Source organism: Haliotis cracherodii, unplaced genomic scaffold, assembly GCF_022045235.1.
Source record: "Haliotis cracherodii isolate W230 unplaced genomic scaffold, xgHalCrac1.p SCAF_4, whole genome shotgun sequence".
NCBI lineage: Eukaryota > Metazoa > Mollusca > Gastropoda > Lepetellida > Haliotidae > Haliotis > Haliotis cracherodii.
The window spans coordinates 65,892,352-65,919,295 of record NW_027266297.1 but is presented as its reverse complement, the minus strand read 5'-3'; the positions used below and the strand labels follow the sequence as shown (position 1 = coordinate 65,919,295).

General features: G+C 40.7%; 2 protein-coding genes across 2 annotated transcripts; one reads left to right on the top strand and one right to left on the bottom strand.

Moving 5' to 3' along the window:
• Positions 1-2,165: 2,165 nt before the first annotated feature.
• LOC139480416 (uncharacterized) lies at positions 2,166-11,372 on the bottom strand. Its single transcript, XM_071263484.1, has 5 exons — positions 11,118-11,372; positions 10,264-10,345; positions 8,779-8,914; positions 5,252-5,331; positions 2,166-2,291 (listed from the first exon to the last, which is right to left on the bottom strand). The coding sequence occupies exons 1-5, from the start codon at positions 11,342-11,344 to the stop codon at positions 2,166-2,168; spliced, it is 651 nt and encodes a 216-aa protein (XP_071119585.1). The 5' UTR covers positions 11,345-11,372.
• Positions 11,373-11,586: 214 nt separating this feature from the next.
• LOC139480127 (N(6)-adenine-specific methyltransferase METTL4-like) lies at positions 11,587-26,710 on the top strand. The gene is made up of 10 exons (XM_071263156.1): positions 11,587-11,754; positions 12,857-13,121; positions 14,894-14,944; positions 17,624-17,846; positions 18,723-18,881; positions 19,947-20,016; positions 20,751-20,925; positions 22,107-22,584; positions 23,759-23,850; positions 26,590-26,710. The coding sequence occupies exons 1-10, from the start codon at positions 11,687-11,689 to the stop codon at positions 26,632-26,634; spliced, it is 1,626 nt and encodes a 541-aa protein (XP_071119257.1). The 5' UTR covers positions 11,587-11,686; the 3' UTR covers positions 26,635-26,710.
• The last annotated feature ends 234 nt before the right edge of the window (positions 26,711-26,944 follow it).

Here is a 26,944-nt window from a genome sequence, read left to right as displayed (position 1 = left end):
ATACCCTGGACCCATCCGCTGCAATTGCTTCATTCTGAGTCAATGACAACACAATAACTAGCCATTAAGTCAAATTCCACCCGTGTTCCAGGGAATTCTGTCAGAAGTTACTGCTAAGGATGGAGATGGTGATGTCACTTCCCAAACTAAAGTACCAAGGGACCCTGGGTATCTACAACAATAGAAGACACTGGATAATCAACATCATATCCATGAATCCAAATTCAATTGCTGACAAATCAATATGAAGCACAACATATATTCCAACTTTTCACTAGGGTATGAATTTGTATACATGTATAAATATTTATAAAAATAGTAAAAATATTTAACAATGTATGTACAATCATTTATGAAATTATCACAATATTGAATCTATATATGATTAGTCTATTTTCACAGAAATCACATGTTTGATGAATAGAAATGCTAAGAAACTGAATGTTATCCACTTAATTGACTCAATCATATTAAGTCATCTTGGTTGTACATAATTATTCCATCAATATCATTCAAATTAGATTTTTTAATCCGATACAACACCTCTCTGATAGAACTAAGGCAGTCATATAATCCTCCTACACTATTAAGTATCGTTTCTATATAAAACAATCTGTAATGTACTGGTTACACAAGAAAATATGCACAGTTGCGTTAATGTTGATATTATTTCGGTGGGCTTGTAAAGATTACTGACAGACTGGTCAAGAAGTTAGTCTGTCGCCACTTGTTGGTGCAGGGTGCTTAATGTGGCAAATATGGTAATCGTAAATTCTACATCTACACTGAATTCGATTCTTATATGCCTTATTTCTAATATTCAAAGTATACAACATATTGCTCTTGAAATAAAGGACAAACGTGAAACAGTTTGTCAAATAGAAGGTTAAACAAACTTCAATACACCTTAATATTATACCCTAACAATTCTAAACAGGAACACAATGCAGTTCCTCTTGTGCCTCCTACAGAATATATATGTATCATCCATAGGATGCTATTCTGGCACACTGACATAAAATCGCATGCCCAGCTATTGGGATCGTACGTGGCAGGTAGTTGATGGCTGTAATCAAGGATTGGTAACTTTCTGACAGGAATTCTCAATGTGTGTCATATAGGGCTGGGACGGGTAACTCGGGTACCCGGATCGTGTGGGTACTAAGTAGGACCCGGGTACCCACAGGACTACCCGGACTTGTGGTTAGTCACGTGATATATTGTTTAATGGCAAAAATTATCTAGAACTCTATGGTAACACTACAAGTCACTAATGTTCACATTTCTTTCTGACTATGACCCATTCCTTCTGACTTTTCATGTGGTTGAATAAAGATACAACTTAATTCAACTTCAGTGTATAAATGACCAGATTGTTTAATACATGTATCTAAATACGTTTTGCCAGGTCTATCCTAAAAATGTTCCCAATCGGACATTTTGAGACATCTCCTTAGACCTACAGTGGGTACCCAGGTAGGGTCGGGTAATAGGGGGGCGGGTACCCGGGTAGGGTCGGGTAATAGGGGGGCAGGTACCCGGGTAGGGTCGGGTAATAGGGGAGTGGGTACCCGGGTAGTAAATTTGGACCGCTCCCAGCCCCAGTGTCATACACTGTAGGAGCCTGAATATTATAACACACACACACGCTTTCTATAAGGCTAAAGAAAATATAGTCTTGGTTGTCAGGCACCTCCCGCATCATCATAAAGTCTGCCGCATGTTTTGTTTTTATTTGCATTTTTAAAAAAATATATAAAATATTTATACTTAAAAAATATGTGATCCAACATAGCACGCAGTTACTTCCCTTTACATGCGGCGATAGGAGTTTGTATGATTGTTTTTATTGGGAGGTTGTTTCCCAGGTTGATTGTACACAACTGTTTATTTGGTTACATACTAGTTTGAACAAGCAAAAAAAAACACCGCCCACCTTTACTATATTTCCAAAGTCATTGCCTGAGAACCGATTCTTATATTTTGTTAAGCCTTATAAACATGATAGCTTACAAGCCATACAGACTTACAGACTTCAAGTTCAGATAAAACTAAACTGCATCAGACGATGAATCAGGATTCACTATCACAGTCATTATCGATATACTTCTGCTATTTCATTATCGATATACTTCTGCTATTGAAAAAGTTCCAGTAATAGCTGCTCAAGTAGATTGTGACTGAAGAAGAGTGATCTCCCTTGCAATGTTGGTCCGTGCTTGTTCTTCATACAACTGTGTGAACTCTTCTGTGGAGAAGATGTGTTCCCTAGTGAGGAAGTTCTGTAGGACCTGCAGCATGAAGGCGATACCAAGGATTGCTTTAAACTGACTAGTCCTGCACCATGACTGGAATTTATATTTCTGAGGTATTTTAATTTACTAAGAGCCTGGGCAAGTCTAGATCAAACTAACCAAGTCTAGTTTGCTTGAATCCACATATGAAGACAGCAGAAGAGGAAAGGTTCTTTCGAAGAAGAAAAAAATGAAATATATTAAAGACATGTTTTCATTGACTAAGTGTTAGTCCACAAACTGACAAACACACAACATGCACCATGTGCCTTATGTTTATATGCCTTAGAAATTCCTTTTTAAGACTTGGCCAGAGGACTAGTGTAAGCCTTATTTCACTAGTCCTAAAGTGTGTAGCTGGTCATCTTGAACGAGACGTATAATGTTTACTATGTTTACATTTTCTATTAGTTTTATTCAGTTCCAAAATAAAGCAAAATTAATGCATCGAGAACTGCTTCAGAGTTATAGCCCTCAAACAATACTTTTCGATGAGGACTACCATCACTGGATTTTTAACCTGTCCTCAACACAATTTAGTAGTCTCATGGTAGTGGACTAGCATTAATGTCAAAGATTTTTCTGCAATCTTCATAACAGCACAAATAGTAACATGTTACATCCATGACACATTATGTCATTGCAGTATTAAATGTGTTCGTTTGTTGTTTAACGCTGCACTCAGTAATATTCCCGCTATATGACAGTGGTTTGTAAATAATTGAGTCTTGACCAGACAATCTAGTGATTGATATCATAAGCATTGATCCACGCAACTGGGATATGATGACATGCATCAACCAAGTAAGCGGGCCTGACCTAATGTTGTTAGCTGCCTCTTACGACAAGCATAGTCGCCAGTTAAAGCAAGCATGGGTTGCTGAAAACCTATTCAACCCCGGATCTTCATCCAGTATTAAAACAAAAACATCAGTTACACCAGCTGGACAACATCCTGCACCAACATTTTGATATAGTAATCCAGTACCTGCCAGTAGTGACATCTGTTCATAGCTGACTTGAATACAATAATGACTGACATGCGTCCCAGACAATGTTTGAGTGGGTTGAAAACAAAATATTATTTTGCATACTTCCTTTATTGAAGGAAACTAAACATAAATATATACGATATATAATGAAACCACAAGATGAAATGATTTCGACAAATCTAGAGTAACAGCTATAGACAAATTCTATGTATTTGTTTGTTTGTTGTTTAACGCCACATTCAGCAACATTCCAGCTTCGTGACGGTCTGTAAATAATTGAGTCTGGACCAGACAATCTAGTGATTGACATCATGAACATCGATCCATGCAATTGGGAGATCAGCAAGTCTTACCACCCGATCTAGTTAGTCATTGAACATGGCTAGATAGTCATTGAACATGGCTAGATAGTCATTGATCATGGCTTGATAGTCATTGAACATGGCTAGTTAGTCATTGAACATGGCTAGTTAGTCATTGAGCATGACTAGTTAGTCATTGAACATGGCTAGATAGTCATTGAACATGGCTAGTTAGTCATTGAGCATGGCTAGATAGTCATTGAGCATGGCTAGTTAGTCATTGAGCATGGCTTGATAGTCATTGAACACGGCTAGTTAGTCATTGAGCATGGCTTGATAGTCATTGAACACGGCTAGATAGTCATTGATCATGGCTTGATAGTCATTGAACATGGCTAGTTAGTCATTGAGCATGGCTTGATAGTCATTGAACATGGCTAGATAGTCATTGAGCATGGTTTGATAGTCATTGAACATGGCTAGTTAGTCATTGAACATGGCTAGTTAGTCATTGAACATGGCTAGATAGTCATTGAACATGGCTAGTTAGTCATTGAGCATGGCTAGATAGTCATTGAGCATGGCTAGTTAGTCATTGCGCATGGCTAGTTAGTCATTGAACATGGCTAGTTAGTCATTGAACATGGCTAGTTAGTCATTGAACATGGCTAGTTAGTCATTGAACATGGCTAGTTAGTCATTGAATATGGCTAGTTAGTCATTGAGCATGGCTGGATAGTCATTGAACATGGCTAGTTAGTCATTGAGAATGGCTGGATAGTCATTGAATATGGCTAGTTAGTAGGGCTGGGACGAGTCAAAAATTTACTACCCGGGTACCCGACCCCCTATTACCCGGCCCTACCGGGTACCCACTGCAGGTCTCAAGAGTTGGGAACAAAATGTCTGATTGGGAATTGTTTTATTGCAGCCCTGGCCAAAACTATTTTGATTCTTGTATCAAACAATCAATACACTGAAGTTGACTGAAGTTTTACCTTTACTAAAACATACACCAGCCAAAAGGAATGTGTGCATCGTCAGAAAGAAATGCGAACATTAGCGACTTGTGGTGGAACCAATAAGCTATAGTGAGTTTTTGGCATCAAACAGTATATCACGTGACTAACCACGGGTCCGGGTAGTCCTGTGGGTACTCGGGTCCTACTAAGGACCTACCCGACCCGAGTACCTGAGTTACCCGTCCCAGCCCTACTAGATATTCATTGAACATGGCTAATTAGTCTTTGAGCATGGCGAGATAGTCATTGAACATGGCTAGTTAGTCTTTGAGCATGGGTAGTTAGTCTTTGTACATGGCTAGATAGTCATTGAACATGGCTAGTTAGTCATTGAACATGGCTAGTTAGCCATTGAACATGGCTAAATAGTCATTGAGCATGGCTAGATAGTCATTGAACATGGCTAGTTAGTCATTGAGCATGGCTAGATAATCATTGAACATGGCTAGTTAGTCATTGAGCATGGCTAGTTAGTCTTCGAACATAGCTAGTTAGTCTTCAAACCTGGTTAGTTTTCTGGGTTTGTCTTCATACTGGGCTGTGGGAACCAATGTCATGCTTTCACATAACACAATACTACTATTATTGTATTTCTATGTAGTAAAGTGTATTGTATTTCTATGTATTAAAGTGTAGGTTACCTGAGCTCTCTTGGTGTTGAATGTTTCTGTGTCCAGGTGACAGTACTCCCTCTGTATCTGACCAGCGTAGTCACGGTAACCTGGACAGTACAGTACTAGTTAACACAAACATATTACAGAAGCCGCCAAGCCAAACAAGCTCCCCCATGTCCCAGGTACCCCTTGAAGAAACAAAACATCCTTACTTTCAACAGTTTGCCTACGTTGTCGTTCAGGCAGTGTTGAGATAAATGAACCATTTTAATTATTTCTGACGATACAGAATATATATTCCTTCCAGACGCCTATAGCACCAGCACATCAGAAAACACATGTAAATCGGTGGTGACCACAAACAGTTATTGGTAATTTCCAGTTACCAGGGGTGAGAATCTTCCTGTATCCACAAATTTTCGTTACCACAATTTTGTTAAAATCTGATGGCTTCTCCATAAATACCCCCAATACCGCTCCATTGCAAATAAGTTTCAGCTGAAAAGGAAAATATCAATTCTTGTCCCTGACTAACACTGGCACAATCAAATTTCTCTAAACAAATAACATCATGATGTCATTGATATCATCAAATTCAACTATGACAGAACTGCCCAGATAGCAGAAATCAGAAATGTGAAGTAATATGAAGGGCTTCTGTCAAATATTAATTCATGTCGGCAGGTCAGTTTTTTTCCACAATTTTACAACTGACAAAAAGTGTATTCACACACCAAAATAAGTAAAGAATTGACAATATCATGTATTTTTAATAATAAAATAAATAAACCTATATTATTGTGAGTGACTGTCCATCTCACATGGAAAATATTTTTGTACCTTAGAATTGGGATAAATCATTTTAGTAACCATGGCAACAGGATAGAGGTAAGGAAACTGACAGCAAGATAACAAGGTTACCAATTATCACAGTAAAACTACGACAGACAGGTCAGTGGTCAACAGTAGCTAGCCATTGTTCTATCATGATATAACATTTACCGTATTCAACGTAATAAGCGCCCAGGGCGCTCTCAAAATTAGAAATAGGGGGCTCTTATTAAAATATTACTTTGGTGAAAAAAAAAACAGAGTTGAAAGATAGATTTTGTGGTTTATGCCGACAGCCTGAAATATTTTAATACGAGAGATACATTTTTGCAGAATTTAATTGCTCATAATTAAGGGTGCATATAACACAAAAGTGCGTATTATACGCAAATAAATAAGTATTGTGTACATTGATCAATCGGAAGTGGTGCTAATTGGGATTGTTCACTAGCCAATATATTAGCAAAAAAATGCCGTGGGCACTTATTAGAGCGGGGCGCTTATTACGTGGAATACGGTATGATGAGTTTTCATATAATAATTTGATCCACAGCAAGAGCTTTTATAAGTTATCATTGTGTAACATTTATACAACATTCCATATAATTATAGTTTAGCAAGTAATACATTAAAAATCAAAGTAAAATGCACATACAAAATATCAGTAGTTTCAGTTATAGCTTCGGTCTCAAAGGGTTGTTTGGGTTAATGAAAATGCAAGAATTTCCCTAAATGTCCTGTGTATGACGATACACGTGATCAGAAAGGGAATTCACTTGTCTGTCATATTGGGATTCCCGGACATTCCATACGTAGTTATAAAAGTAGTCCGCTTCTGTGGGCGTGGCTTAATTTTTTACATTCATTGGGAAATGAATGCAATAACACGTGACCAATTCAGCTAATCAGAATGCAGGAGTTACAAGGAACACAACGAAAATTTAATTATTAAGGCATAGATAATAATTTAATATGATATTATATAAGGACATGGCTCCATTATGACAGGCTCCGCTATCAGGCATGATGGTGGAACTTCAAATTAAGACAAGAGATATTATTGGATGAAATGGTCTCGGATGTGGAGGTACTGGTGGACTGCAGAAATGAGCTTAACCCCTGTTAAGCAACCCCAACTGCAGCAACCGCTGCCCTGCAACAACCGTTGCCAAGCAACCCATGTTGCTTACCGATGCAGAGCCTGCTGCCCTGCAACTACCGTTGCCAAGCAACCCATGTTGCTTACCGATGCAGCGCCTGCTGCCCTGCAACTACCGTTGCCAAGCAACCCATGTTTCTATGCAGCTATCGCTGCCAGGCAAGTACCATTGCCAAACCATGAGCGAGCTGTTTTCAAAATATATTTTACTCAAAATTATCATTTATGGCAAAGTCATTATAGTAGTATTCATCCTGTGGCAGTGAGTTGATCAAGGATTGTTGAGAAAAAAACATTTGAGAGAAGAAAAAAGGACGATGGTTCATAACAATTTTTACCTTACCGGTACTTTTCTAATGAAAACTGTTCATACCAAAGTACAGACAAAACTGATTAAGCCCAACCTGACTGGACTGATGATCAACTGCAAGATATACTGCACAAAGAAGTAAGGGATCATGAGTATTTTGGGGGATGCATTTTTTAAATGAAGGCTTCTATAAATGTGTGCAGAGCATAAACATATTTCATGATCTCTAACTTTTTTGTTCTGTATATTTCAACCTGATTGGACTGATGATAAACTACAGGGCAGCACTTTCCTATCGGGGGGGCACGGGTGGCCCAGTCGTCTAAGGCGCCGCAATTCACTGTGCAGAGTTGCATCCCTTGGCTACACCAGAAACCTATGATTGTGGGTTCGAATCCAGGTTCGCCCCGATTATGTTTCTAGGTTTGTCAGCACCATACCCATGCTCATGGGTTTCACTGAAGTGGTAAACGTCTTAGACCTGCATCACTTCGGGCTTTCCTCCCACATTAAGCTGACACGCCGTGATATAGCTGGAATACTGTGAAAAGCGGCGTTAAACCCAACTCACATTCCTATCGATAAATTTTTTGCTCAAAACCAAAACTAATGAAAGGATTTAACATATAGAATATACAAACGCTACATGCTACATGTTTGCAGGTCTGTTTGGGTGCATCGGCGGACTGAAGGAAGGGACATGTCTCTTGAAGACGGTATGTCCATAGGGTGTCACGGTAGACCGGTTGATCCACCCGGGAGCTTCCTGTTATTCCTATTGTGTTCTGTCAGGGTACTTGTACTGTTGTATATCTTGGGTTGATTGAACATGTTGTGTCCTGTCAGACGTGTAAACAAAGGTTTAGTGTGTCAGTCTCAAAACATTAAGCACCCGTGAAGATCCGGGGTAGAATAGGTCTTTAGTAACCCATGCTTGCCCTAAAAGGCAACTATGCTATAACGGGATCGGTTGGTCAGGCTCACTGATTTCATTGATGCATGTTATCGTATCCTAATTGTCTGGATCGATGCTCACGTTGTCAATCACTGGATTGTCTGGTACAGACACGATTATTTACAGACCGGTGTCATATAGATGGAATATTGCTGAGTCCAGCGTTAAACAACAAACAAATGAACAAACAAACCTGGTTGAACAAACACGAGGAGAAAGTAGGTTCCTGATAAAGACGTGAAGTTACTAAATTGATATACATGATTTCATTATATGATGATAGAAATCTTGTTACACACCATCAGCTGGTCGACCTAGCACTGCCATATCAAAATCCAGGAAAAACTTGAGGTCTCTGTTGTCATCGGCAACATTTGACAAATGAGTGATGGTTGCATCTATCAGTTGTATCGTTGCATCTACAAGATCTGCATTCTACAAAACAGAAAAATCAAAATCCTTTTGAAAGGGGATAGGTGTGATAGATCATAGAGCTTCATCATATTTTGCCGACTCCCACATTTTATGTAACATTTCTTCATGTACCTTTCCCCCCTATAATAAAAGACCATCCCTAATTAATGTTGAAAGTTATAACTTTTTTATTTAAAAAAATAGAACGGTGTTATTTTTTCATGCCCCTCCCTATTGTTCTGATAATTTTGAGCAACGCCCCTTTTTTGCTGTGTCATTTATCCATGACACCCCTCAGCCCCTTAATCTCACCCAGTTCACAGACTGTAGTATTGTATCAGCATATGTTCTTGGACAGGGACAAGTAACTCCGGTACTCGATCAGGTCAGGTGGGTGGGTTCTGCGTAGGACATGGTTACCCACAGGACTACCCAGACCCATGGTTAGTCACATAAATAACTAAGACAAAATTGTTATGGATGAGCAACTTCTTTATTAGAATTGGGCGACGTTTCGTTGTAGATTCTAACACCGTTATCAAGCAAATGATAGAATCTACAACAAAACGTCACCCAATTCTAATAAAGACGTTTCGGTGTAGATTCTAACACAGTTATCAAGCAAATGATAGAATCTACACCGAAATGGCGCCCAATTCTAATAAAGAAGTTGCTCATCCATAACAATTTTGTCTCAGTTACCATTCCAACTTCTAAATGCCACTCAAAGAAGAAACATAAATGACAATAACAATATAACCCCATGGTCACAATTCAAGTCGCTAACATTAGCATTACTTTCTGACAAATGAATGCATGCATTCCTTCTCACTCTTATATGTTTGAGTAAAGATAAAGCTTCAGTCAACTTCAGCATCATCAGATCGTTTAATACATGTACATGTATTAATGACCGATGTACTGACGCCCGCACTAAGCATTCCTATCAGAACACTTCATCCTGAATTCCCCCATTACTGTGAACGCATCCTGATCCCATCCTCGTCGCCAATGTGATGTATTTCCTTTAGTTCTCAAATTAAACTATCTACGTATCTATAACACAAATGCTGGAATACGATCATGGGTTTATATTTTCATCATGGCGTCAGTACATCAGTCTGCGCTGACGTCATCAGCTACGTCATAGCATGAGCTAGCTGGTACTATTTACTATAGCACTAATCACAATGACAATACACTACATAAATAGTTTTTGCCATAGATCCAGAAAAACAATTCCCAATTGGACATTTTGTACCCAACTCTTGAGACCCACAGCGGGTATACCCAGGTAGGGTCGGGTAATATGGCCAGGGGGTAGTAGATTTGGACTTGTCCCTGCCCTAATACATTCATATAACACTTACTAATTCAGCTTCAAGGGCAAAGACTCTGAACATCTGTATACTGTCTTGTTCATTGCATGAAGACTTAGGATCATACACAACGCTGAAAGAGACAATTGTTATTCAACATCATTATGTCAAAAATAGTCTTGCTCTGCAAAAGGTGACATAACTTAAAACTGAATAGAATCATTTAAAATACACCTTACCATGCTTAGTGGTCTAACACAGCTCTTTCGGGTTCGAGGACAGATAATTACTTGCAGGAATATAGTGTTAGTGTCGATTACCATTGTTTGAAATTTCTCAATTATCCTCTATTTATGTAAAATAACTACAGTATGTTTTCTGAGAGAAAACAGTTGACTAGCAGTCTTGTCTTACCAAGTTGAGTCTATTTTTAGTCAATACTATACTCAAACTGGGATCGAGTATCTAAATATAGAGGCTAAAAAGATTGATAATCGGAATTATCGTAGATGAGAAGAAATTAGTAACGAGTATCGATATGAAATTGTTGTCATCAATAAGTAACTTACATAAACTATGGTGATGAAAAAAAGTTTATATTTATTGAAACTGGCTTGTTATTGTCAATAATGTCAATTGTCAAAGACCAGAAAGCAAATGTTTTCATTATATTTCAAATGTCCACAAAGTAATCCATGCATAAATGTGTCATTGCTAACCATTGCCGTGGAATATGTCTTACTTGCATATTTGCTCAAGTTACTTCTCCGATTGTTATCGATAACTGATCGATATTTAGTTTGCGATTACCACCGATCTCCATAACCTACTGGTATTTCGATACCGGGTCCTGGTGAATATATCTGCATTTTTTAAAAACTAGCTACAACACAAGGCCAACTCACTCATGGAAGAATATTGCCAATGCGACTGCGTTGGAGTTCATTAATCGTTGATTCCAGCTATCGTAGAGCACAAACATGTCTGCAATGTGGTCAAGTGTGTGATAATGCCGCTGTACTTCTGTATATTTCTGTACAAGAGTTGTCCACCATTTGTCTGCTACTTGTGGACTTACGCGAATGCCTTGACAATGTTCTGTCCAAATAGCATGCAGTTCAGTAGTTGTCATTGCGTGTAGAAACCCGCTCTTGGGGTTCGTCTCAGATGTTTCAAAAGTCCCGCAAAATTAAGTTCATTCACTTCCCTGTTCGTGATCGTACTCTATTACGTGGTCCGATGTTCCGTGAAGTGGTCGACCAATGAAGCCATTGAATGGTGCACCAGACACTGGGCTTCAATGATGACTACTGTGGGGACGTTAAACGTTACATTGAAGTACGACCAGCCGGAAACAGCATGTGAGGAAGTGGCAATCAGCTGGTGACAGCTAAATTTAGGTTGTCCCGCGAAATCTGACTTTAGAGGTTTGATGGAGCAATTACTAGGGTTGTGATGGCGGTCGGAATTATGCATGAAACGACATATCTCGTATCATCAGTCATTCGACGATGACAACCTCAGCTACTTGCCAGTGAACAGGTGAAGGGGGTATATCGGAATATATCAAGTAACGTTTTTTCCAATTCGTTCTAATGCAGTACCATTTTAGCTATAACCCTGTTGAAATAATTTGTGACCTGTGGAGATCCGGGTTAAAACTGATCTTCAGCAAATCATGCTTGTTGTTAAGGAGCGATTAATGGGATCAGGTGATCAGACTCGACTTGGTTGATGCATGTCATCGTATCCCAATTGAGTGGATTGATGAGCATGATGTCAATCACTGGATTGTCTGGCTCAAACTTGATTATTAACAGACCGCTGGCATATAGCTGATTGCGGGGTTAAACAACAAACAAATAAAACTGAAATAATTTGTTTATGTATATATACATGTCATGCATTGTATCATTTAGTTAAGAGGGGACCCGTGAAGATCCACGGTAGAATAGGTCTTCACCAACCCATACTTGCCGTAAAAGGTGACTATGCTTGTCGTAAAAGGCGACTGACGGGATCGGGTGGTCAAGCTCGCTGACTTGGTTGATGCATGTCATCGATCCCAATTGCGTGGATCGATGCTCATGATATTAATCACTGGATTGTCTGGTCCAGACTCGATTATTTACAGACCGCCGTCATATAGCTGGAATATTGCTGAGTGCGGCGTAAAACAACAAACTAACCAAAGTTAAGAGGGTAAATGTGCTCCACCACCTGGTATCCTATCAATGTCTTAGCGTTGTTATGGAGACACTGCCTCTAAGTGAGTAGGGTAATTTGTACCTGTTAGACTGTTAAATGTAACACAGTTGAATCAAACTGAAGATCTGGGGTAGAATAGGACTTCAGCAACCCATTCTAGCCGTAAAAGGTGACTATGCTTGTCGTAAGAGGTGACTAACAGGATCAGGTGGTCAGGCTCCAACTGCGTGGATTGATGCTCATGATGTCATTCACTGTCTGGTCCAGACTCACTTATTATTTGTTTTTTTATCAGACCGCCATCATTTTGCTGGAATATTGGTGAGTGCGGCGTTAAACAAACAACAAACTAATCAAACTTGCTGGGATTGTCAGTTGGCCAAGTTTGGTCTCCAACAAGTCATCACACATGTGAATCATCTCGGCTGTATTCCAGATGCCATCCTGTAGAGGTGGGAGTTCCCAGGCGGCTAAAGACTGAACCACCAGCCATGACCGTGGTGTGTAAGACCGAGATGGGCTGGTTCATTGACCATCTACTGGCAGTGGACGTGGCCTATACAGGCCACCAGACCACCCCACACTACAGCCTCAAGTCAGCCATGTTTGATATGCAGTGTCCCTTCATGATGGATTCCCAGTTTGAGAAGTGGCACAAGTTCCAGGAGACGCAGCAGACTCCACAGACAAAGAAGAGAAAGGTGCAGTAACTTCTACTAAACTAATTTAAACCAACTTAAGAATAATCGGTGTGGACGCCATGCTTAAACTCACCAGCCAACCTCCCACCCCGACTGTTAACAACTGCACAGATTATCCAGATCTGCAGTTTCAATCGCACATGTTCTTCAAGTTCCTTCCCATCGCGTGACACCTTGGTTACACTCTGGTAACCATTATGGGCGCGGCCAATACAAGAATCTTGAAATTTGCCCTCTGACCCCAAACATAGTAACGTTTATACTCCAAGCATGGTTGTGACCACCTATCACAGTGGGGAGTTTTGACTGGTGGCAGCTATAGTATAGAGAGCTCCGCGAATGAGCTATCGCTGTGAGGAGCTTGACATGTTCCTGAGGCAAGGGAGTTAATTCAATATATAAGTCCAGTTTCCACCCTTACCAAACTAGGCTGGAATTTCCAGGCTCGCCACCAGTGCCTATTACAGGTTAAGTCCCTTCTATGTCCTTGCTATTGACCAATCAGATTCCATGTCTCATATCACATGTATTTACTTAAGACAAAATGTGGTGCCCAGTCAAGACGTTCTGATCGATACTCTTTATTGTAATAAAACGGGTGTTATCCCGTGAAGTGCATAAAATCACTTGAGCACTTTAATTAAAAACATGGCAGTACACATGCTTTGCAAATCCTGCATTTGACCGAAATCTGCGCGTTTAAACCCATGTTGTTTACGAACAGGATGTCTAGTTCGTTACACGATTTTGATTGGGCTATGCATAGACACATGAGTCGAGCCAAAATGTAACTCCAGTCTAATGCTACCAGGGTGGAAACTCGACTTTTATTATAACTTAACGCCCTTACCTCAGGAAGATGGTTCAATCATTGTCAAGCATGATGTTCTTAAAGGGCAAGTTCACACGGAAATGAACCATTTTTTCTTGTACTTTTTCCACATTAAAAGTGTTAACATAGAAGTGTCATAGACCAAAATATAAAAACATCATATTTAATTAACATATTTATTGCACTAAAACGATTTACATTTTTCACATTTACCAAGTGTTCTATTTCCATAACAAAAACACCATGGCTTATGCCCCTTGCAATATGACGTCATTGGTGCCAATTGATAAACATTATGACGTCATCATGCTTTGTTAGAGCCGCTTCACGTGGTGTAGGTACAGTTTTGTGATTCTAGCACTCTCAGATGCCAGCCAGAATTGTGTTATGCTGAGTCACCACTGCGCCGGAGTGTGTCGTAGACCATGTTGTTTTACCGCAAACTGGTCCTTGATAACTTTTGCGTTGAGAATAGACAGGGACCCAGTTGAATTGGCACCAATTACGTCATAATCTAAGGGGAATAACTCAGGCCTATTTCGCTCGTAAAACGAAGGCCTCACAACGGCATATCACTTTCACACTATTGTGAGCTTCCTACTTTCACTGTGAAAAAAAATGAGTGTATATTTTCAAACACAGATACTAACTAATTCTAAAATTGCGTTTTGTTTAGAAAAAGAAAGAAAGTGATTTTTGCGTGTACACTTCCCCTTTAAGTTGCAAAAAATGGAGAAATATCAATATTTATATCAACTCTTATGTTACCATGGTTACTGATACATGTAAGAATACATATTGAGTTTGTGACACCGAGATGTAACGTTGAGTAAACACAATTGTAGCGCTATGAGCATCCACTTGGTGAATGGAATCTGGCGCATTATAAATGCACTTATTATTATTATTATTATTATTAAGTATCTCTCGATGATTGCAGCGGAGGATACTAGACATGAGCCATGGCGGTGATACCAGCGAATCAAAAGAGGTTTGTACTTCCTGATCAAGTGATGTTGTGTCCAGTCTTTGTGTCATCAGCTCCAGCGAGGTTTGTCAGTGATTTATCTAGACCTGCTCCAAGTCTGCAGCAAATGTCATTAAAAATTCCCAAATTGGATTTAAGAAATTCCAAATTTCTTTAACTTTTCCCATCTCACACTATTCATTTCACGTTATGGTCTTTTACGACACAAGGCAGTGTTTCAGATATTATGTTTATTTCGCTGTTTAGCACCAGCTTCCTTGTGTATGTCTATGGTTGTAGTCACAAGGGTATCTGTGCTAAACCATCCAACCATGAGATAAGTGCATAGTGTGAGGTAGGATAGTTTAAAAATTTGATTTTTTAAAATAATAAATTGTATATTCATATATTTATCCTAACTCACACTTTATATGCCCCCCCCCCCCCCCCCCAACCATATCACGTCTCCTCTAGTCTGTTAATTCTGGGGGGCTCGGGTGGCCCTGTCGTCTGAGGCGCCGCAATTCACTGTACAGAGTTGCGTCCCTTGGGCATGCCAGAAACCTATGATCGTGGGTTCGAATCCCGGTTCGCCCCGATTATGTTTCTAGGTTTGTCAGCATCATACCCGTGCACATGGGTTTCACCAAAGTGGTAAACGTCTGAGACCTGCATCACTTCGGACTTTCCTCCCACCACATTAAGCTGACAAGCCGCGATATACCGTAACTGGAATACTGTTAAAAGCAGTGATAAACCTAACTCACTCACTCACTGTTAATTCTGGTGAAAGAGAATAATGTGACATGAGAAATCATATGATCTGGTCGTTATCATACGTATAGGTCGTTATACATGGGATTACAGTGCGTTACCTATTTGTTTTGGTGGTGACGATGGTGATGCTGGGATGTGTTCGGGTAAATTGTTTAGAGGGAAATGTCTGAATTGTATCAAAGTGGATCTTTTATAAATTCTTATCAAAACCAGGGAACGTCATTGTTCTCAGATGAGTATATAAGCTGATGACCAAATCATTTCCAGTGTAATTTAAGAAATACAGGTAAGGTCCACGGTGTCGTTGTACAAAGGGATCTTAGCGCTAAGGTGATCATAACTCCCATACCTTAACATAGACTTACGAAATGCGAACACTTATAGCCACCAGGGGTGCGTTGTACAAAGGGGTCTTAGCGCTAAGGTGATCATAACTCCCATATCTTAACATAGACTTACGAAATGCAAACACTTTTAGCCACCAGGGGTGCGTTGTACAATGGGGTCTTAGCGCTAAGGTGATCATAACTCCCATACCTTAACATAGACTTACGAAATGCGAACACTTTTAGCCACCAGGGGTGCGTTGTACAATGGGGTCTTAGCGCTAAGGTGATCATAACTCCCATATCTTAACATAGACTTACGAAATGCGAACACTTTTAGCCACCAGGGGTGCGTTGTTCAATGGGGTCTTAGCGCTAAGGTGATCATAACTCCCATACCTTAACATAGACTTACGAAATGCGAACACTTTTAGCCACCAGGGGTGCGTTGTACAATGGGGTCTTAGCGCTAAGGTGATCATAACTCCCATATCTTAACATAGACTTACGAATTGCGAACACTTTGGGCCACCAGGGGTGCGTTCTGCAAAGGGATCTTAGCACTAAGGTGATCATAACTCCCATACCTTAACATAGACTTACGAAATGCGAACACTTTTAGCCACCAGGGGTGCGTTGTACAATGGAGTCTTAGCGCTAAGGTGATCATAACTCCCATATCTTAACATAGACTTACGAATTGCGAACACTTTTAGCCACCAGGGGTGCGTTCTGCAAAGGGATCTTAGCACTAAGGTGATCATAACTCCCATACCTTAACATAGACTTACGAAATGCGAACACTTTTAGCCACCAGGGGTGCATTGTACATAGGGATCTTAGCGCTAAGGTGATCATAACTCCCATATCTTAACATAGACTTACGAAATGCGAACACTTTTAGCCACCAGGGGTGCGTTGTACAAAGGGATCTTAGCGCTAAGGGAATCATAACTCCCATACCTTAACATAGACTTACGAAATGCAAACACTTTTAGCCACCAGGGGTGCGTTGTACAAAGGGATCTTAGCGCTAAGGTAATGGTACCCCCATACCTTAATATAGCGCTAAGGTTGTTTTGTACAATGGCACCCGGGGGTTTAGTGTAAATATCTCTGATGCCAGTGTACAGTTGAAGATGAAGCCCTGGCTTGTTCATTAGCAACAATACATATTGTAATTGAAACAAAATTACCATATTTGACGTAATAAGCGCCCCACACTAATAAGCGTCCACTGCGATATTTGCTAATATATTGGCTAGTGAACAATCCCAATTAGCACCCCTTCCAATTGGTCAATGTACAAAAGACTTATTTATTCGCGTATAATACACGCTCGTGTTATATGCACCCTTAATTATGGGCAATTAAATTCTGGAAAAATATATCGGTCGTATATAAACATTTCAGTCTGTCAGCATAAACCACGAAATTTATCTTTCAACTCTGTTTTTTTTCTTCACCAAAACAATATTCTAATAAGAGCCCCCTATTTCTAATTTTTAGAGCATCCTGGGCTCTTATTACGTCAAATATGGTATATTGACAAAGTGCAAAGGATCAAAGTGAGCTACAGTGTCATCTCTCTGTTTTGAAGCTTGTTGAGAGACTGTCATCAGCTCACAAGGCACTAGTTGCCGCTGCTCGTCAACACAGACATCTGCTGGAGAGGAAGGGAGTCCCTAGCAACAACAACACTGCTGCCAGACTAGCAGCAAGTCTAGCTGGACCAGGGGATAGGCTGGCTGAGGTGGCCGAGTCATGGTCTAAGGGAGAGAACTCATGGCAGTCTCCACATCTCATCAATGACAGTGGAGCAGGTACTCATATTTTAACAGAAAGCTCCTAGTCTATTGTTTGAAGTAGTTGTCTAGATTGACTAAAGGCTGGCTTGTGGATTTGAAGACCTATTAATTTACCCCCATCCACCATTTTGAAAAATGTTTTCTGTTTCCGTTAAGCTGTTGAATATTTCTTGTTGACATTTGCTTAACAGATAAGCTGGTGCCTTTTAATGATTTGCAATTTTGCTTTTTTATTTTTTATGTATTCAAAACGACAAGATGACCAATACTGCAAATGAATATTTCTAGTTGTAATAGCTATACATTCTCTTGGTGAAAGGGTGCCTTTGGATGATTTGGGATATTGAAAAATACTAAACAGGATTATTTTTTTCTTCACTGAACTGAAGGTGTCCAATGGCGATGAACCAAAAATGGGGTACAGAAAGCCATATTCCATCTCTGCATTGCACCAGATCGGGGAGTGTGTCATCTCCTGGTGTCTTTTATTATATTTGATGTTGTTGTTGTTGTTGTTATTTGCCAACTTGTATTTATCACAACAAATGTGTTTTGATGCTGCTTGGTGCCTCTTCACTTGTCTCAAATGCCGACACTATTTTGTTACAGTCGTAAGTAAAAATCATGTGATATCAAAGCAGAATCTGATTGGTTGTGACGAACATACATTTGACAACCATTCACCCATCAAAATCAAGTTTGAAAACACTAAAATGTTGACCAACGTATTGGTGAGAATAGAAGCCGATTCTATTTCTTGCCACCAGTTTGTCAAACTTCACAAACGAGTTTGCATTCTGTTTTAATGTTGAATAAGGTCGAGTCAAGGTTCCTTGCTGTGCAGTGTCAACGCTGACATCAATTGTTGATATTGGCCTTTATGTTTGACAGCACTCAGCATGGCAGACGTCTTTCACCGGAGAGTGACATACAAGGGAGATAATCCTGTTGTCATGTGTCTTGATGGTCACCACTACCTAATTCCACCTCGGTCGTCATTCGTCATGTCTGACTTCAACCAGCTGCTGCAGAACTCCAACACTTTACAAGGTCAGGGGGAATAGTGGGAAAAGATTTAAAGAATAAGACATTTTGTATTTATTACTTGCCTGTGAAGAGATCACCTGTTTAATAAACATACAGCTGTATTACACATTGTGTAGTACCAAAGCTCATGCTTATGTACTGTTGGAACAAGTTACACTAACAAACATCGAAAACTCTCAACATCTCTTGGCTTATTCAACGACATTGCCTGAGAAGATAGATCACTGAGAGGAGCTTATGCACACTCAATGACCCCAGCAAATCCATTACTAACCTAATGTCACATGGCATTGTTTCACCCGTGGATCTTGCAACAAAATTCCACAAATCACGTCATTCAGTAGTGTGACGTGATTGTAAACTTTGTGGTGCAGATCATGATCTCAAATGAGTTCAAAAGTTGGTGACATTAATTAGGGCCCCTGCTCCTGCTTTTCAACTTAGCCTTCTCCATTTCATGGAGGATGCACTTTCTCACAAACTGATGAGGTTACGTCAATAAAAGTTTGCATGCTTATCTAAGAGTGTGGTCTATTGGCTGAACAGGCACACAGTGGTGTAGGGGAGGTAACTCTTCACATGCAAGGTGCGTCACACTCATTGAACTTCACAAGGGGTACAACACATGTGCTCGCTGGGGTCAGCCATCTTAAATGCTATGCATGACTAACATTCCTGAATAAACGTTTGAACCTGCTCAAGACTTACAACAAGGAGATACTTCTCAAGACTGAGATATATTTTTGTAGGGAAGGGGCGTTTTATGTGTATTGATTTGACATTTAATCATTTTTTCTGATGACATAAGTTGGCCCAAGTGCCTATCTCTTCTAAAGGGTTTATAGATTATATTCACTACAATTAGAAACAAAATTGTTATGTGACCCATCAAACACCTGGAATGTTGCTTAGTGCTGCTTTCAACAACAAAGAAAAGAAAACACTTCTATCATGCCTACTGCTGCTAGTGCTTTTATACTGTCACTGGCATCAAATGGTAATAGAATATGCTGTATGGGATTTTGGCCCTTCATTTTTTAAATAACCTAGAAATGATTGTTGCGTTAGTTCCAGGTGGGTATGACTTGATCGTTGTCGACCCTCCGTGGCAGAATAAGTCCGTGAAGAGGAAGAGGAGGTATGAGACACCAGGAATCCGAAAATCATATTAATGTTAATGTTCCAACAAAACTTTAGTAAGAAATAGAAAAAAGAAACTGATCAACTCACACGCCCGTATATGCCTGTATATGCCTGTCTATGCCTGTCTATGCCTGTCTATGCTAGTATATGCCCCTATATGCCAGTATATGCCCCTATATGCCTGTATAGGCCCATATATGCCCCTATATGCCAGTATATGCCCCTATATGCCTGTATAGGCCCCTATATGCCTGTATATGCCCCTATATGCCAGTATATGCCCCTATATGCCAGTATATGCCTGTATAGGACCCTATATGCCTGTATATGCCCATATATGCCCATATATGCCCGTACAGAATCACCATCAAATGTAAACATTGGGCCAAGATAGTCTGGGCCTACATTCCTGCGTGTTGTCCCACATCTCAGTTGTGAGACTTTGGCAAAGGGGCCCAGTACTAAGATCTAGCATCCACATGACACAGTGACTTCTGGAAGCTTGAAATACCAGCTTTACATACATGCTTTAAGGAATTGAACTAATGACAAGTTAGATTATTATGATTGTATAGATGACTTTCTTTCTCTCACTTTTACTCGTTCAGTCACTCACAGACTCTTTCTCACTCACTCACTCACTCACTCATTCGTTCTGTCACTCATTCGTTCTCTCACTCACTCACTCACTCACTCACTCACTCACTCACTCATTCATTCTGTCACCAGCTACTACAGTCTGGAGGAGGAGTCCCTGCTTCGGCTGCCAGTAGCTGACTTGGCCTCACCCTCCTGTCTCATTGTCGTGTGGGTCACAAACAAGCCTCGCCTTACTTCATTTGTACAAGACCAACTGCTGCCATGTTGGGGCGTCCAGCAGGTCATGCAGTGGCACTGGGTGAAGGTAAGGACGTCAGACACCTGGCCAACTGGTCACATCAGACACCTGGCCTACTGGTCACATCAGACACCTGGCTTACTGGTCACATCAGACACCTGGCCAACTGGTCACATCAGACACCTGGCTTACTGGTCACATCAGACACCTGGCCAACTGGTCACATCAGACACCTAGCCTACTGGTCACATCAGACCCCTGGCTTACTGGTCACATCAGACCCCTGGCTTACTGGTCACATCAGACCCCTGGCTTTCTGGCCACATCAGACACCCGGCTTACTGGTCACATCAGACCCCTGGCTTACTGGGCACATCAGACACCTGGCTTACTGGTCACATCAGACACCTGGCTTACTGGTCACATCAGACACCTGGCTTACTGGTCACATCAGACACCTGGCCAACTGGTCACATCAGACCCCTGGCCAACTGGTCACATCAGACACCTGGCCAACTGGTCACATTAGACACCTGGCCAACTGGTCACATTAGACACCTGGCCAACTGGCCATATCAGACACCTGGCCAACTGGCCATATCAGACACTGGTCACATCAGACACCTGGCCAACTGGTCACATCAGACACCTGGCCAACTGGTAACATAAGACACCTGGCCAACTGGTCACATCAGACACCTGGCTTACTGGCCACATCAGACACTGGTCACATCAGACACCTGGCTTACTGGCCACATCAGACACCTGGCCAACTGGCCACATCAGATCCCCGGCCTACTGGTCACATCAGACACCTGGCCTACTGGTCACATCAGACACCTGGCCAACTGGTCACATCAGACACCTGACCAACTGGTCACATCAGACACCTGGCCAACTGGTCACATCAGACACCTACCCATGAAGATCCCGGTTAGAATAGGTCTTCAGCAATCCATGTTGAAAGAGGTGACTAACAGTATCAGGTGGTCAGGCTCGCTGACTTGGTTGATGCATGTCATCGTATCCCAATTGCGTGTATTGATGCTTATGATTTCAATCACTGGAATGTCTGGTCCAGACCCAATTATTTACAGACCACCGTCATATAGCTGGAATATTGCTGAGGGTGGCGTTAAACATCAAACAAACAGACAAACATCAGACACCTGACTAACGGGTCACATTAGAAACATATTGTACAGTTCCAGGAGATGTACAGGATATTTCCTCGTCTGTGGTTACAGGTGACACTGGATGGGACCATGGTCTGTGATATTGCCTCCCCGACAAAGAAACCATATGAAACTCTGCTCCTCGGCCGATTGGTGAGGAAGGGAGGGGAGACAACTCAGGAAAAACAGGGTCCTCCAGACACTTCAGGTCACAGCTCAAGTTTTGTGGAGTCTCTCTCTGTGAAGGGTGTTAGTTCACCTCATTATGATCAACACACATCCGTCTCAATCACATCAAGGGCAGATAACTCAGATACGTCAGACCAGGACCTGTTGGCTTCATCAAGAGTAGATGACTCTGGTGTGATTGACCAGTATGTTGCCAAAGTCAAGGAAAATGACAGCTCAAGTCTTCTGCAGTCATCAAAGGGTAACAACTCTCATGTTACCCATGGTAACCTATCAGAGGGTAACATTTCAGATCTGCCAGACAATCGTGTGATCCTCAGTGTGCCTTGCAGTCTTCACTCCAAGAAACCCCCACTTCAAGGTCAGTGGCCATGATTAAAGTCAGTTTATTGAATTGTTAATAAGTCACGCACCCTGTTGTAGATTCAGGGGGCACGGGTGGCCCAGTCGTCTAAGGCGCTGCGATTCGCTGTGCAGAGTTGCGTCCCTTTGGCACGCCCGAAACCTATGATTGTGGGTTTGAATCCCAGTTCACCCCGATTATGTTTCTAGGTTTGTCAGCACCATACTCGTGATTGTGGGTTTCACTGAAGTGGTAAACGTCTTAGACCTGCATCACTTTGGGCTTTCCTCCCACATTAAGCTGACACGCCGTGATATAACTGGAATAATGTTAAAAGCGGCGTTAAACCCAACTCACTCACAATGTTATAGATTCACGTTATAACGATTTCTTCTCAGTGAACCTCAGCATCCATCTATGCATTGCTTTATTGTAACCTGAACACTCTGACGTCAGGATCCACACTTGTTATCACCTCAACATGGAGACTTATCACTTGCCTTGGCATCATCGTAGAACAAATTATACAATTACATGTTTAGTGCTTGCTATCGATGTAGATCTTAGAGATCGATAATCGTTAACCAAACATTGATCAATTATCGATAAATATCAGAGAAGTTACTTTCAGCAAATATACAAAAAGCCCAGAGACAAAACATCATATTTCACTTCACTGGTGACACATTTATACTTTGTGGACATTTAAGGTATAACAAATCACTTGCTTTCCGTCTTTGCCCCTGCACAAAAAAAAGTCTGCTTCGGTAACTTAAAAATTTATTTCATCACAATAGTTATGTAAGATATCAATGACACAATTTTCATATCGATTATCGTTTCTATTTCTTCTCATCGATGATATTTCCGATTATCGATCATTTTAGCCAGCCCTTGACATTCTAGAATAAAACGTATGAAATTAAACATTCAACCCCCTGAAAATATTGGACACAGACGTAACCACATCATCCATCTCTTCCTTGGTCAGCACAGAGTTGATTTTGTCATGGTAGAATGGAGATACCAATTGTCATTTCTATTTGAACACAGATGTGATACTTTTAACACGTTGGAATCTGAGACAGTGGGTTGAATTTATCGCCTAATTGTAAAATATGTCATCATTAGAACTGAAGCATGTGACATGTAAGTGATTATTACCTGTATTATTACCTGTGTATTGTGGCAGATGTTCTGGCGGAGTACCTACCGACAACACCAGCCTGTCTGGAGCTGTTTGCCCGGAACTTGTGGCCAGATTGGGTCAGCTGGGGACATGAAGTGAGTTACCTCCCTTTGTAAGGCACCTGCCAAGTTCCTTCCCAGCGTGTGACACCTTCGTTACACTCTCGGTAACATCGCTGCCACCAGTGTGGGTGTGGCCATTACAAGAATCTTGAAACTTGTCCTCTAACCCCATATGTAGTAACGTTTATACTTTTGCCATCATTTTGAAAAGGTTTATGACTGACCATGTTTTCCAGATGAATTTACTTTGTTGTTTTAATTATGAGATTGGTTCGAGATTGCAGACTAACGGAATATCAACCGACTTCTCCCTTACATTCTTACTATGTCAGTTAAAGATGATGGTTTTAATGAAATAGAAATTCAAATTGACAAACAAAAAAAGTAATTTATCAGCAGTAAGTGTATTTGGCGTGACAACAGCCGTCACTTGTTTGTAAACATAACGGTCATTCGGTTGGGAGTTCAACTCCAAGCATGGTTAGGGCGACCTATCACAGTGGGGAGGTTTGACTGGTGGCAGCGATAGTATAGAGAGCTCCGCAAACGGACTATCGCTGTGAGGAGTTTGGGCACCTGCCAATGTTTCTCCATTTCTTTCGTCAATAATAGCTGTACTTGTGATAGCCTGACCAACCATTTACAATTACATTTACGGTAAGAACGTTTACTTGTATTGCCCCAAGATTTAATCTGAGTAACATCAACATGTGCTATTAGAGAGACCTTGTATTGTATGTACTGCCAGTTTGTTCTGAAGGGGTGTTTGTCGTATGATGTAGTAAATAAATCTACCCAAGGTAGAACTCGGATACAGAAATGTACTTTACCAGGCAGTGCTAACAATGGGCATGTCAACCCCCATTCTGAAACGGGGCATCGGGTAGCCTACTGGTTAAAGCGTTTGCTCGTCACACCGAAGGCCCAGGTTCGATTCCTGACATGGGTACAGTGTGAAGCCCATTTCTGGTGTCCCCCGCCGTGATGTTGCTGGAATATTGCTAAAAGCAGCGTAAAACCATACTCACTCACTCACCCGTTCTGAAACCGGTTTGGTATTAAACTAACTCACGTTGTCCGCATGGATTTCCTTTCTGAGAAAGATAGCAACCACACACTAGATAATATTTATGATTTATTACAAACTAAAATTGACCTTGTAAATATTTAGGACTAGGTCTGTGAAAACAAAGAAAATAAACACAGAATTAGTGAATGCAGAATTTCAACAAACATATAACACGAGTGCATATTATATGTCCGGTAATAGGCGATCGGGTACCTGAGTAGCAAATTGGACTCGTCCCGGTCCTAATTTCTGTTGACCAAAATTGGACCGGGTAGATTTCTGAATACAAAAATTAACCTGGCCCTGATTTCTCAAAGCAAACTTAAGTTTTTACTCAAATCTCAAACTGAGATTGAAAAAAAACCTCAGCTGAGTTTTTAACTCAGAACTTAAGTTCGATCTCAGTTTGTTTTTGCATGCGATGTAAACGGCTTTGGCGCAGAATCTGACCAATGTAAACATGGAAGCGAGTCATCTTACGTTTTATCGTCTGCTGACATATCAGCAATGGCTGAAACAAGACTTCTATATACTACCTCGTACGACAATACTCCTCAGCGTCACTATGGTGATACCTAAATAGCGTGATGATTGGCACTGTGGTTCATAGCAAAGTTAGTGATAGGTTTTGATTTGGGTTCTTTTGATCTATTACCAGATTAACACCAGTAAAATATCCTGGATGTTTAGCTGTAGAGAGGAGTTGCCTCCCTTGCACAGTGCATCAATGTCCGAAGACTAATACTTGTAGCAATTGTGTGAGTGAGTGAGTATGGTTTAACGCCGCTTTTAGCAATATTCCACCAATAACACGGTGGGAGATACCAGAAATGGGCTTCACACATTGTACCCATGTTGGGAATCGAACCCAGGTCTTCGGCATGACGAGCGAACACTTAAACCACTAGGCTACCTGACCGCCTCTCAGCAAATGTATTTATCATTTTGGGGAGGAAGGGGCAGGGAGATAATAATGAGGATGGAAGGAGGGGGGTTCGGGGAGGGTCATGGAATTAAATCACACAATTATAGGTGTTTAAAGAAAAGGTGGCTCATTATGTTTCTATTGAAATGTTTATTACGTTCAAGTGGTTTTGGTAAGGATTACCAAAAATGAGTCTAATAAAGAAATACAAGTTAAAAATATGACAAGTTATTTCATGAGTCGGCCAAAATATTATTGTAAGAATGATGACATGTAGGAATCGGTCTCAGGAGAATTCTGTAGTCAAATTATCAAACTTCTGCAGTAAAAACAACCATTTCTCCCTAAAAAATTAATACAAACTCATTTTTCAAAAACTCAAATCCTAATCTGAAACGAAATGATACTACAAAATGTCATTATAAACAATTATCATGAGACATAACATCATGCAAATGTGCATAGTGTCACTGATATTTATTTATGGTCAGATATAAACATACTTTATATACCGTAGTCATAATAACATAACATTGTTTAAAAGTGAAAATTTGGTTTTATTGTAGGATTCATATTTTGTATGTTTGAATTGCTTGTTAAATGTATTGGCATATTCAAGTGCAAAATTTGATAGAAAAACATGAAAATTAGTGTGTTGATTGATGTAAAAAGGCAAATTTGCAATATTTCTGCAAGTTGCAGAAAATGTATCTGTGATTGCAGAATCGCAAAATTTGTCTAATGACTTATGAGAGATGGCATGTATGTTTCCTCCTAGGTACTTAAGCATCAGCACTTGGACTACTTTGAGGAGAAGACCTAGACCGTGTCTTAAAGGGGTATTCCACATAGACAACATGGCTGGTCCCAGTGATTGGCAGCTCAGGAGCCCATATCTTAAAGGGACGTTCCACACAGACATGGCTGACACCAGTGACTGACAGCCAAGGATCCATGTCTTAAAGGGGCGTTCCACACAGACAACATGGCTGGTTCCAGTGACTGACAGCCAAGGATCCATGTCTTAAAGGGGCGTTCCACACAGACAACATGGCTGATATCAGTAACTGGCAGGTTAGGACCCATGTCTTAAAGGGGTTTTCCACACAGACAACATGGCTGGTTCCAGTGAC

What these genes read in the sequence shown, in the direction of transcription:
- LOC139480416 (XM_071263484.1), bottom strand. Translation starts at nt 11,344, where the DNA reads ATGACAACTACTGAACTGCATGCTATTTGGACAGAACATTGTCAAGGC. An exon ending in TTGGCAATATTCTTCCATGA is followed by an intron (nt 10,346 to 11,117) that starts GTGAGTTGGCCT and finishes TGTCTCTTTCAG; the next exon opens with CGTTGTGTATGATCCTAAGT. An exon ending in TTGCCCTTGAAGCTGAATTA is followed by an intron (nt 8,915 to 10,263) that starts GTAAGTGTTATA and finishes TCTGTTTTGTAG; the next exon opens with AATGCAGATCTTGTAGATGC.
- LOC139480127 (XM_071263156.1), top strand. Translation starts at nt 11,687, where the DNA reads ATGAAACGACATATCTCGTATCATCAGTCATTCGACGATGACAACCTC. An exon ending in CACAGACAAAGAAGAGAAAG is followed by an intron (nt 13,122 to 14,893) that starts GTGCAGTAACTT and finishes CGATGATTGCAG; the next exon opens with CGGAGGATACTAGACATGAG. An exon ending in TGCAGTGGCACTGGGTGAAG is followed by an intron (nt 20,926 to 22,106) that starts GTAAGGACGTCA and finishes CTGTGGTTACAG; the next exon opens with GTGACACTGGATGGGACCAT.